This window comes from Somniosus microcephalus, unplaced genomic scaffold, assembly GCF_052327205.1.
Source record: "Somniosus microcephalus isolate GS21.2 unplaced genomic scaffold, FLI_Smic_1.0 scaffold769, whole genome shotgun sequence".
Taxonomy (NCBI): Eukaryota; Metazoa; Chordata; class Chondrichthyes; order Squaliformes; family Somniosidae; genus Somniosus; species Somniosus microcephalus.
Genome location: NW_028225956.1, coordinates 26,280 through 39,563, shown reverse-complemented (window position 1 = coordinate 39,563; position 13,284 = coordinate 26,280). Strand labels below are relative to the sequence as shown.

Sequence of the window (13,284 nt, the reverse complement as noted above, 5' to 3'; positions counted from 1 at the left end):
TACTCTAGGACTCGAGCTCCATAATCCAGGCCCACACTCCCCGGTGCCAGTACGGAGGGAGCGCTGCGCTGTCGGAGGTAGATGTATATACTCTAGGACTCGAGCCCCATAATCCAGGCCCACACTCCCCGGTGCCAGTACTGAGGGAGCGCTGCACTGTCGGAGGTAAATGTATATACTCTAGGACTCGAGCCCCATAATCCAGGCCCACACTCCCCGGTGCCAGTACTGAGGGAGCGCTGCACTGTCGGAGGTAGATGTATATACTCTAGGACTCGAGCCCCATAATCCAGGCCCACACTCCCCGGTGCCAGTACTGAGGGAGCGCTGCACTGTCGGAGGTAGATGTATATACTCTAGGACTCGAGCCCCATAATCCAGGCCCACACTCCCCAGTGCCAGTACTGAGGGAGCGCTGCACTGTCGGAGGTAGATGTATATACTCTAGGACTCGAGCCCCATAATCCAGGCCCACACTCCCTGGTGCCAGTACTGAGGGAGTGCTGCACTGTTGGAGGTAGATGTATATACTCTAGGACTCGAGCCCCATTATCCAGGCCCACACTCCCCGGTGCCAGTACTGAGGGAGCGCTGCACTGTCGGAGGTAGATGTATATACTCTAGGACTCGAGCCCCATAATCCAGGCCCACACTCCCCGGTGCCAGTACTGAGGGAGCGCTGCACTGTCGGAGGTAGATGTATATACTCTAGGACTCGAGCCCCATAATCCAGGCCCACACTCCCTGGTGCCAGTACTGAGGGAGTGCTGCACTGTCGGAGGTAGATGTATATACTCTAGGACTCGAGCTCCATAATCCAGGCCCACACTCCCCGGTGCCAGTAATGAGGGAGTGCTGCACTGTCGGAGGTAGATGGATATACTCTAGGACTCGAGCCCCATAATCCAGGCCCACACTCCCCGGTGCCAGTACTGAGGGAGCGCTGCACTGTCGGAGGTAGATGTATATACTCTAGGACTCGAGCTCCATAATCCAGGCCCACACTCCCCGGTGCCAGTAATGAGGGAGTGCTGCACTGTCGGAGGTAGATGGATATACTCTAGGACTCGAGCTCCATAATCCAGGCCCACACTCCCCGGTGCCAGTAATGAGGGAGTGCTGCACTGTCGGAGGTAGATGGATATACTCTAGGACTCGAGCTCCATACTCCAGGCCCACACTCCCCGGTGGCAGTACTGAGGGAGCGCTGCACTGTCGGAGGTAGATGTATATACTCTCGGACTCGAGCTCCATAATCCAGGCCCACACTCCCCGGTGCCAGTACTGAGGGAGCATTGTACTGTCGGAGGTAGATGTATATACTCTAGGACTCGAGCTCCATAATCCAGGCCCACACTCCCCGGTGCCAGTAATGAGGGAGTGCTGCACTGTCGGAGGTAGATGGATATACTCTAGGACTCGAGCTCCATAATCCAGGCCCACACTCCCCGGTGCCAGTACTGAGGGAGCGCTGCACTGTCGGAGGTAGATGTATATACTCTCGGACTCGAGCTCCATAATCCAGGCCCACACTCCCCGGTGCCAGTACTGAGGGAGCATTGTACTGTCGGAGGTAGATGTATATACTCGAGGACTCGAGCTCCATAATCCAGGCCCACACTCCCCGGTGCCAGTACTGAGGGAGCATTGCACTGTCGGAGGTAGATGTATATACTCTAGGACTCGAGCCCCATAATCCAGGCCCACACTCCCCGGTGCCAGTACTGAGGGAGCGCTGCACTGTCGGAGGTAGATGTATATACTCTAGGACTGGAGCCCCATAATCCAGGCCCACACTCCCCGGTGCCAGTACTGAGGGAGCGCTGCACTGTCGGAGGTAGATGTATATACTCTAGGACTCGAGCCCCATAATCCAGGCCCACACTCCCCGGTGCTAGTACTGAGGGAGCGCTGCACTGTCGGAGGTAGATGTATATACTCTGGGACTCGAGCCCCATAATCCAGGCCCACACTCCCCGGTGCCAGTACTGAGGGAGTGCTGCACTGTCGGAGGTAGATGTATATACTCTAGGACTCGAGCTCCATACTCCAGGCCCACACTCCCCGGTGGCAGTACTGAGGGAGCGCTGCACTGTCGGAGGTAGATGTATATACTCTAGGACTCGAGCCCCATAATCCAGGCCCACACTCCCCGGTGCCAGTACTGAGGGAGCGCTGCACTGTCGGAGGTAGATGTATATACTCTAGGACTCGAGCTCCATAATCCAGGCCCACACTCCCCGGTGCCAGTAATGAGGGAGTGCTGCACTGTCGGAGGTAGATGGATATACTCTAGGACTCGAGCCCCATAATCCAGGCCCACACTCCCCGGTGCCAGTACTGAGGGAGCGCTGCACTGTCGGAGGTAGATGTATATACTCTAGGACTCGAGCTCCATAATCCAGGCCCACACTCCCCGGTGCCAGTAATGAGGGAGTGCTGCACTGTCGGAGGTAGATGGATATACTCTAGGACTCGAGCTCCATAATCCAGGCCCACACTCCCCGGTGCCAGTAATGAGGGAGTGCTGCACTGTCGGAGGTAGATGTATATACTCTCGGACTCGAGCTCCATAATCCAGGCCCACACTCCCCGGTGCCAGTACTGAGGGAGCGCTGCACTGTCGGAGGTAGATGGATATACTCTAGGACTCGAGCTCCATACTCCAGGCCCACACTCCCCGGTGGCAGTACTGAGGGAGCGCTGCACTGTCGGAGGTAGATGTATATACTCTCGGACTCGAGCTCCATAATCCAGGCCCACACTCCCCGGTGCCAGTACTGAGGGAGCATTGTACTGTCGGAGGTAGATGTATATACTCTAGGACTCGAGCTCCATAATCCAGGCCCACACTCCCCGGTGCCAGTAATGAGGGAGTGCTGCACTGTCGGAGGTAGATGGATATACTCTAGGACTCGAGCTCCATAATCCAGGCCCACACTCCCCGGTGCCAGTACTGAGGGAGCGCTGCACTGTCGGAGGTAGATGTATATACTCTCGGACTCGAGCTCCATAATCCAGGCCCACACTCCCCGGTGCCAGTACTGAGGGAGCATTGTACTGTCAGAGGTAGATGTATATACTCTAGGACTCGAGCTCCATAATCCAGGCCCACACTCCCCGGTGCCAGTACTGAGGGAGCATTGCACTGTCGGAGGTAGATGTATATACTCTAGGACTCGAGCCCCATAATCCAGGCCCACACTCCCCGGTGCCAGTACTGAGGGAGCGCTGCACTGTCGGAGGTAGATGTATATACTCTAGGACTGGAGCCCCATAATCCAGGCCCACACTCCCCGGTGCCAGTACTGAGGGAGCGCTGCACTGTCGGAGGTAGATGTATATACTCTAGGACTCGAGCCCCATAATCCAGGCCCAGACTCCCCGATGCCAGTACTGAGGGAGCACTGCACTGTCGGAGGTAAATGTATATACTCCAGGACTCGAGCCCTATAATCCAGGCCCACACTGCCCGGTGCCAGTAATGAGGGAGCGCGGCACTGTCGGAGGTAGATGTATATACTCTAGGACATGAGCCCCATAATCCAGGCCCACACTCCCCGGTGCCAGTACTGAGGGAGCGCTGCACTGTCGGAGGTAGATGTATATACTCTAAGACTCGAGCTGTGTAGCAAGGGAGCCCTCGTTTCACGAGGACTGGTCCAAGTGGCGATGCCTGCAGCAGTCGAATAGCCCGATATGTGTGCCGTCGGGGGGAGAGGTTTCGGATTGGTGGCCACTTTGGTTCAGTAGTGGGTTGGCTGCCCGTCTAATGCAGTTCCCCGCACGCCACCCCCCAGGCTTGCAATCCTGTTGGGATCGTGCTGTGCCGCCCTTGTCCCGCCGTCGGATCGCGCCCCGGGCTCCTCCTCTCCTACGTACTGACCCCTTCCCTCGATGTTTTTTAGTGCCACCTCCGCCCGCTGCGGCCATTTCCTCCTCGGACGCCCACAGCTCGGAAAGGGAATCGCGACCAACTTCAAGGACCGCAGATGGACCTCCGGCCCCAGTCACAGTGCAGAGTGCCGCCGGTGAGCTTCTCCCCATCCATTCACCACTATCCCCTCAGTCTGGCTCCTCTGTGCGCGACACGTGTGTGTCCCTGTCTCTCTCGTCCAGAGGGACCTGGGTGTCCTTGTACAGGGAACACAGAGCGTCATCATAGAAACATAGAAGATAGGAGCAGGAGTAGGCCATTCGGCCCCTCGAGCCTGCTCCGTCATTCAATGAGATCATGGCTGATCATCCAAATTCAGTACCCTGTCCCTGCCTTCTCCCCATACCCCTTGATCCCTTCAGCCTCAAGAAACATATCCAACTCTTTCTTGAATATATTTAATGAACTGGCCTCCACCGCCCTTTGTGGTAGAGAATTCCACAGGTTCACCACTCTCTGGGTGAAGAAATTCCTCCTCATTTCAGTCCTAAATGGCTTACCCCTTATCCTTAGACTATGGCCCCTGGTTCTGGACTCCCCGGCCATCAGAAACATCCTTCCTGCATCTAGTCTGTCCAGACCTGACAGAATTTTATAGGTTTCGATGAGATCCCCTTTCAATCTTCTAAACTCCAGTGAGTATAAGCCCAATCGACACAATCTCTCCTCATAAGTCATTCCTGCCATCCCAGGTATCAGCCTGGTGAATCTTCGCTGCACTCCCTCCATGGCAAGAACGTCCTTCCTCAGGTAAGGCAACCAAAACTGCACACAATACTCAAGGTGTGGTCTCACCAAGGCCCTGTACAACTGCAGCAAGACATCCTTGTTCCTGTACTCGAACCCTCTCGCTGCGAAGGCCAACATACCATTTGCCTTCTTAACCGCCTGTTGCACCTGCATGCTTACCTTCAGCGACTGGTGCACAATAACACCCAGGTCTCTTTGCACTTCCCCTTCTCCCAATCTATTGCCATTCAAATAATAATCTGCCTTCCTGTTTTTGCCACCAAAGTGGATAACCTCACATTTATCCACATTATAGTGCATTTGCCATGTTTCTGCCCAATCACCCAACCTGTCCAAATCGTGCTGGAGTTTCCCGACATCCTCCTCGCAGGTTACCCTCCCGCCCAGCTTTGTGTCGTCTGCAAATTTGGAGATATTACATCCAATTCCCTCGTCCAGATCATTAATATATATTGTGAACAGCTGGGGTCCTAGGACCAATCCTTGCGGTACCCCACTAGTCACTGCCTGCCACTCGGAAAACGACCCGTTTATTCCAACTCTTTGCTTTCTGTCCGCCAACCAGTTCTCTATCCAAGTCAATACCTCGCCCCCAATCCCATGTGCCTTAATTTTGCACGCTAATCTCTTGTGTGGGACCTTATTGAAAGCCTTCTGAAAGTCCAAATACACCACATCCACTGGTTCTCCCTTATCTATAGTACTGAGGGAGCGCTGCACTGTCGGAGGTAGATGTATATACTCTAGGACTCGAGCCCCATAATCCAGGCCCACACTCCCTGGTGCCAGTACTGAGGGAGCGCTGCACTGTCGGAGGTAGATGTATATACTCTAGGACTCGAGCTCCATAATCCAGGCCCACACTCCCCGGTGCCAGTACTGAGGGAGCGCTGCACTGTCGGAGGTAGATGTATATACTCTAGGACTCGAGCTCCATAATCCAGGTCCACACTCCCCGGTGCCAGCACTGAGGGAGCGCTGCACTATCGGAGGTAGATGTATATACTCTAGGACTCGAGCTCCATAATCCAGGCCCACACTCCCCGGTGCCAGTACTGAGGGAGCGCTGCACTGTCGGAGGTAGATGTATATACTCTAGGACTCGAGCCCCATAATCCAGGCCCACACTCCCCGGTGCCAGTACTGAGGGAGCGCTGCACTGTCGGAGGTTGATGTATATACACTAGGAATTCAGCCCCATAATCCAGGCCCACACTCCCCGGTGCCAGTACTGAGGGAGCGCTGCACTGTCGGAGGTAGATGTATATACTCTAGGACTCGAGCCCCATAATCCAGGCCCACAGTCCCCGGTGCCAGTACTGAGGGAGCGCTGCACTGTCGGAGGTAGATGTATATACTCTAGGACTCGAGCTCCATAATCCAGGCCCACACTCCCCGGTGCCAGTACTGAGGGAGCGCTGCACTGTCGGAGGTAGATGTATATACTCTAGGACTCGAGCTCCATAATCCAGACCCACACTCCCCGGTGCTAGTACTGAGGGAGCGCTGCACTGTCGGAGGTAGATGTATATACTCTAGGACTCGAGCCCCAAAATCCAGGCCCACACTCCCTGGGCCAGTACTGAGGGAGCGCTGCACTGTCGGAGGTAGATGTATATACTCTAGGACTCGAGCCCCATAATCCAGGCCCACACTCCCCGGTGCCAGTACTGAGGGAGCGCTGCACTGTCGGAGGTAGATGTATATACTCCAGGACTGGAGCTCCATAATCCAGGCCCACACTCCCCGGTGCCAGTACTGAGGGAGCGCTGCACTGTTGGAGGGAGATGTATATACTCTTGGACTCGAGCCCCATAATCCAGGCCCACACTCCCCGGTGCCAGTACTGAAGGAGCGCTGCACTGTCGGAGGTAGATGTATATATTCTAGGACTTGAGCTCCATAATCCAGGCCCACACTCCCCGGTGCCAGTAATGAGGGAGCGCTGCACTGTCGGAGGTAGATGTATATACTCTAGGACTCGAGCTCCATAATCCAGGCCCACACTCCCCGGTGCCAGTACTCAGGGCGCGCTGCACTGTCGGAGGTAGATGTATATACTCTAGGACTCGAGCTCCATAATCCAGGCCCACACTCCCCGGTGCCAGTACTGAGGGAGCGCTGCACTGTCGGAGGTAGATGTATATACTCTAGGACTCGAGCCCCATAATCCAGGCCCACACTCCCTGGTGCCAGTACTGAGGGAGCGCTGCACTGTCGGAGGTAGATGTATATACTCTAGGACTCGAGCTCCATAATCCAGGCCCACACTCCCCGGTGCCAGTACTGAGGGAGCGCTGCACTGTCGGAGGTAGATGTATATACTCTAGGACTCGAGCCCTATAATCCAGGCCCACACTCCCCGGTGCCAGTACTGAGGGAGCGCTGCACTGTCGGAGGTAGATGTATATACTCTAGGACTCGAGCGACATAATGCAGGCCCACACTCCCCGGTGCCAGTACTGAGGGAGCGCTGCACTGTCGGAGGTAGATGTCTATACTCTAGGACTGGAGCCCCATAATCCAGGCCCACACTCCCCGGTGCCAGTACTGAGGGAGCGCTGCACTGACGGAGGTAGATGTATATACTCTAAGACTCGAGCTGTGTAGCAAGGGAGCCCTCGTTTCACGAGGACTGGTCCAGGTGGCGATGCCTGCAGCAGTCGAATAGCCCGCTATGTGTGCCGTCGGGGGGAGAGGTTTCGGATTGGTGGCCACTTAGGTGCAGGAGTGGGTTGGCTGCCCGTCTAATGCAGTTCCCCGCACGCCACCCCCCAGGCTTGCAATCCTGTTGGGATCGTGCTGTGCCGCCCTTGTCCCGCCGTCGGATCACGCCCCGGGCTCCTCCTCTCCTCCGTACTGACCCCTTCCCTCGATCTTTTTTAGTGCCACCTCCGCCCGCTGCGGCCATCTCCTCCTCGGACGCCCACAGCTCGGAAAGGGAATCGCGACCAACTTCAAGGACCGCAGATGGACCTCCGGCCCCAGTCACAGTGCAGAGTGCCTCCGGTGAGCTTCTCCCCATCCATTCACCACTGCCCCCTCAGTCTGGCTCCTCTGTGCGCGACACGTGTGTGTCCCTGTCTCTTTCGTTCAGAGGGACCTGGGTGTCCTTGTACAGGGAACACAGAGCGTCATCATAGAAACATAGAAGATAGGAGCAGGAGTCGGCCATTCGGCCCCTCGAGCCTGCTCCGCCATTCAATGAGATCATGGCTGATCATCCAAATTCAGTACCCTGTCCCTGCCTTCTCCCCATATCCCTTGATCCCCTTAGCCTTAAGAAATATATCAAACTCCTTCTTGAATATATTTAATGAATTGGCCTCCACTGCCTTCTGTGGTAGAGAATTCCACAGGCTCACCACTCTCTGGGTGAAGAAATTCCTCCTCATCTCTGTCCTAAATGGCTTACCCCTTATCCTTAGACTGTGACCCCTGGTTCTGGACTCCCCCGCCATCGGGAACATCCTTCCTGCATCTAGTCTGTCCAGGCCTGACAGAATTTTATAGGTTTCGATGAGACCCCCTCTCAATCTTCTAAACTCCAGCGAGTATAAGCCCAATCGACCCAATCTCTCCTCATACGTCATTCCTGCCATCCCAGGTATCAGTCTGGTGAATCTTCGCTGCACTCCCTCCATGGCAAGAACATCCTTCCTCAGATAAGGTGACCAAAACTGCACACAATACTCAAGGTGTGGTCTCACCAAGGCCCTGTACAACTGCAGCAAGACATCCTTGTTCCTGTACTCGAACCCTCTCGCTACGAAGGCCAACATACCATTTGCCTTCTTAACCGCCTGCTGCAACTGCATGCTTACCTTCAGCGACTGGTGCACAAGGACACCCAGGTCTCGTTGCACTTCCCCTTTTCCCAACCTATTACCGTTCAGATAATAATCTGCCTTCCTGTTTTTGCCACCAAAGTGGATAACCTCGCATTTATCCACGTTATATTGCATCTGCCCAATCACCCAACCTGTCCAAATCGTACTGGAGTTTCTCTGCATCCTCCTCACAGCACACATGCCCAGCCAGCAAGCAATTAGGAAGGCAAATGGCCTTTATTGCAAGGGGGGTTGGAGTATAAGTGTAAGGAAGTCTTGCTACAATTATACAGGGCCTTGGCGAGACCACACCTGGAGTACTGTGCGCCGTTTTGGTCTCATTATCTCATAGAGTCAGAGAGTTATACCGCACAGAGAGAGGCCCTTCGGCCCATCGTGTCCGCGCCGGCCATCAAGCCCTGTCTATTCTAATCCCATTTTCCAGCACTTGGTCCGTAGTCTTGTATGCTGTGGCGTTTCAAGTGCTCATCCAAATGCTTCTTGAATGTTGTGAGGGTTCCTGCCTCTACCACCCTTTCAGGCAGTGAGTTCCACATTCCAACCACCCTCTGGGTGAAAAAGTTTTTCCTCAAATCCCCTCTAAACCTCCTGCCCCTTACCTTGAAACAATGCCCCCTGGTTATTGACCCCTCTACTAAGGGGAAAAGTTCCTTTCGATCTACCCTATCTATGCCCCTCATCATTCTGTACACCTCAATCAGGTCCCCCCTCAGCCTTCTCTGCTCTAAGGAAAACAACCCCAGCCTGCCCAGTCTCTCCACATAGCTGAAGCGCTCCAGCCCAGGTAACATCCTGGTGAATCTCCTCTGCACCCTCTCCAATGCAATCACATCCTTCCTATAGTGTGGCGACCAGAACTACACACAGTATTCCAGCTGTGGCCTAACTTGTGTTTTGTACAGCTCCATCATAACCTCCCTGCTCTTATATTCTATGCCTCGGCTAACGAAGGCAAGTATCTCATATCCCACTTTCCTTGGAGGCGGTGCAACGAAGGTTCACTAGATTGATTCCTGGGATGAGAGGGGATTGTCCTATGAGGAGAGATTGTGTAGATTGGGCCGATACTCTCTGGAGTTTAGGAGAATGAGAGGTGATCTCATTGAAACGTACCAGATTCTGAGGGGGATTGACAGGGTCGATGCTGAGAGGCTGTTTCCCCCCTGGGCTGGAGAGTCTCGAACCAGGGGTCACAGTCTCAGGATATGGGGTCGGCCATTTAGGACATAGAAACATGGAAAAATAGTAGCAGGAGTCGGCCATTCGGCCCTTCGAGCCTGCTCCGCCATTCAATATGATCATGGCTGATCCTCTATCTCAATACCATATTCCCGCTCTCTCCCCATACCCCTTGATGCCTATTGTGTCTAGAAATCTATCTATCTCCTTCTTCAATATATTCAGTGACTTGGCCTCCACAGCCTTCTGTGGGAGAGAATTCCACAGGTTCACCGCCCTCTGAGTGAAGAAATTTCTCCTCATCTCAGTCCCTAAATGTCCTACCCCGTATCCTGAGACTGTGTGACCCCTGGTTCTAGACACCCCCCGCCCAGCCAGCGGAAACACCCTCCCCGCATCCAGTCTGTCTAGCCCTGTCAGAATTTTATACATTTCCACGAGATCCCTCCTCTCATTCTTCTAAACTCTAGTGAACGCAGGCCTAGTCGACCCCAATCTCTCCTCGTACGACAGTCCAGCCATCCCAGGGAATCAGGACTGAAGATGAGGAGGAATTTCTTCACTCAGAGGGGGGTGCATCTTTGGAATTCTCTGCCCCAGAGGGCTGTGGAGGCCAAGTCACTGAATCTATTTAAGAAGGAGATAGATAGATTTTTGGGACTCTCGGGGAATCCAGGGATATGGGGATCGGACAGGAAAGTGGAGTTGAGGTCGATGATCAGCCGTGATCTTATTGAATGTCGGAGCAGGCTCGAGGGGCCGTATGGCCCACTCCTGCTCCTAATTCCTACTTGCACGGGAGAGGTTGGGGCTCTTTGTCTTTGACTGTTTGAGGGACCCACTTAAAGACTGATAACCTGGGATGGCAGGAATGACGTATGAGGAGAGATTGGGTCGATTGGGCTTATACTCGCTGGAGTTTAGAAGAATGAGAGGGGATCTCATTGAAACTTATAAAATTTTAACAGGACTAGACAGACTAGATGCAGGAAGGATGTTCCCGATGGTCGGGGAGTCCAGAACCAGGGGTCACAGTCTAAGGATAAGGGGTAAGCCATTTAGGACAGAGATGAGGAGGAATTTCTTCACCCAGAGAGTGGTGAACCTGTGGAATTCTCTATCACAGAAGACAGTGGAGGCCGATTCATTAAATATATTCAAGAAGGAGTTAGATATATTTCTTGAGGCTAAAGGGATCAAGGGGTATGGGGGAGAAGGCAGGGACAGGGTACTGAGTTTGGATGATCAGCCATGATCTCGGTGAATGGCGGAGCAGGCTCGAGGGGCCGAGTGGCCTACTCCTGCTCCTGTTTCTGGAATATCTCTTTGCCACTGACTGTCTTAGTGGCGCAGTTAACCTCAAGCACTCCCTTCCCCTAGTCAATTGCTGGAACTCCAGGTCTAACTTGGGAGTGTCTGTGCCTCTTGTTCCCTTTCTGCACAGATCTTTGTGCGATGTTAATCGTGGAGCAGCTCAAACAGCAGAGCCTGGGCCTGAAGGTGAAGACCTTGCGGGATCGATTCACCCGGGAGCACGGGCACGACCTGCATGGGCTGGTCCAGGAAATGGGGTACAGCAGTGTCATCCACTTCCTACAGGAAATCGACGGGGTCCATCTCTCGGATCCGCAACGCCCCGTAAACTGCAACGTTACACTGGAGGCAGGTAAGGTATCTTCGTGACGGTGGAGCCCCACTCCAGAGACTCGAGCCCCATAATCCAGGCCCACACTCCCCGGTGCCAGTACTGAGGGAGCGCTGAACTGTCGGAGGTAGATGTATATACTCCAGAGACTCGAGCCCTATAATCCAGGCCCACACTCCCCGGTGTCAGTACTGAGGGAGTGCTGCACTGTCGGAGGTAGATGTATATACTCTAGGACTCGAGCCCCATAATCCAGGCCCACACTCCCCGGTGCCAGTACTGAGGGAGCGCTGCACTGTCGGAGGTAGATGTATATACTCTAGGACTCGAGCCCCATAATCCAGGCCCACACTCCCCGGTGCCAGTACTGAGGGAGCATTGCACTGTCGGAGGTAGATGTATATACTCTAGGACTCGAGCCCCATAATCCAGGCCCACACTCCCCGGTGCCAGTACTGAGGGAGCGCTGCACTGTCGGAGGTAGATGTATATACTCTAGGACTCGAGCCCCATAATCCAGGCCCACACTCCCCGGTGCCAGTACTGAGGGAGCGCTGCACTGTCGGAGGTAGATGTATATACTCTAGGACTTGAGCCCCATAATCCAGACCCACAATCCCTGGTGCCAGTACTGAGGGAGTGCTGCACTGTCAGAGGTAGATGTATATACTCTAGGACTCGAGCCACATAATCCAGGCCCACACTCCCCGGTGCCAGTACTGAGGCAGCGCTGCACTGTCGGAGGTAGATGTATATACTCTAGGACTCGAGCCCCATAATCCAGGCCCACACTCCCCGATGCCAGTACTGAGGGAGCACTGCACTGTCGGAGGTAAATGTATATACTCTAGGACTCGAGCCCTATAATCCAGGCCCACACTGCCCGGTGCCAGTACTGAGGGAGCGCTGCACTGTCGGAGGTAGATGTATATACTCTAGGACATGAGCCCCATAATCCAGGCCCACACTCCCCGGTGCCAGTACTGAGGGAGCGCTGCACTGTCGGAGGTAGATGTATATACTCTAAGACTCGAGCTGTGTAGCAAGAGAGCCCTCGTTTCACGAGGACTGGTCCAAGTGGCGATGCCTGCAGCAGTCGAATAGCCCGATATGTGTGCCGTCGGGGGGAGAGGTTTCGGATTGGTGGCCACTTAGGTGCAGGAGTGGGTTGGCTGCCCGTCTAATGCAGTTCCCCGCACGCCACCCCCCAGGCTTGCAATCCTGTTGGGATCGTGCTGTGCCGCCCTTGTCCCGCCGTCGGATCGCGCCCCGGGCTCCTCCTCTCCTCTGTACTGACCCCTTCCCTCGATGTTTTTTAGTGCCACCTCCGCCCGCTGCGGCCATCTCCTCCTCGGACGCCCACAGCTCGGAAAGGGAATCGCGACCAACTTCAAGGACCGCAGATGGACCTCCGGCCCCAGTCACAGTGCAGAGTGCCGCCGGTGAGCTTCTCCCCATCCATTCACCACTATCCCCTCAGTCTGGCTCCTCTGTGCGCGACACGTGCGTGTCCCTGTCTCTCTTGTTCAGAGGGACCTGGGTGTCCTTGTACAGGGAACACAGAGCGTCATCATAGAAACATAGAAGATAGGAGCAGGAGTAGGCCATTCGGCCCCTCGAGCCTGCTCCGCCATTCAATGTGATCATGGCTGATCATCCAAACTCAGTACCCTGTCCCTGCTTTCTCCCCATATCCCTTGATCCCTTCAGCCTCAAGAAACATATCCAACTCTTTCTTGAATATATTTAATGAACTGGCCTCCACCGCCCTCTGTGGTAGAGAATTCCACAGGTTCACCACTCTCTGGGTGAAGAAATTCCTCCTCATCTCTGTCCTAAATGGCTTACCCCTTATCCTTAGACTGTGACCCCTGGTTCTGGACTCCCCCGCCATCAGAAACATCCTTCCTGCATCTAGTCTG

The 13,284-nt window shown here is 54.5% G+C and overlaps 1 protein-coding gene across 4 annotated transcripts in view; it reads left to right on the top strand.

The window, feature by feature from the left end:
• Nucleotides 1-13,284, top strand: part of LOC147081103 (uncharacterized) — a 50,212-nt gene that overhangs the window by 29,126 nt on the left and 7,802 nt on the right. For 2 of the 4 annotated variants that reach the window (XM_085980945.1, XM_085980944.1), the window contains exons 4-7: nucleotides 3,909-4,031; nucleotides 7,574-7,696; nucleotides 11,162-11,383; nucleotides 12,682-12,804. In XM_085980945.1, the coding sequence (XP_085837071.1) occupies nucleotides 3,909-4,031; nucleotides 7,574-7,696; nucleotides 11,162-11,383; nucleotides 12,682-12,804 (591 nt within the window). The remainder of the gene's footprint in view (nucleotides 1-3,908; nucleotides 4,032-7,573; nucleotides 7,697-11,161; nucleotides 11,384-12,681; nucleotides 12,805-13,284) is intronic. The other 2 variants (XM_085980946.1, XM_085980947.1) reach the window with 2 other exon arrangements.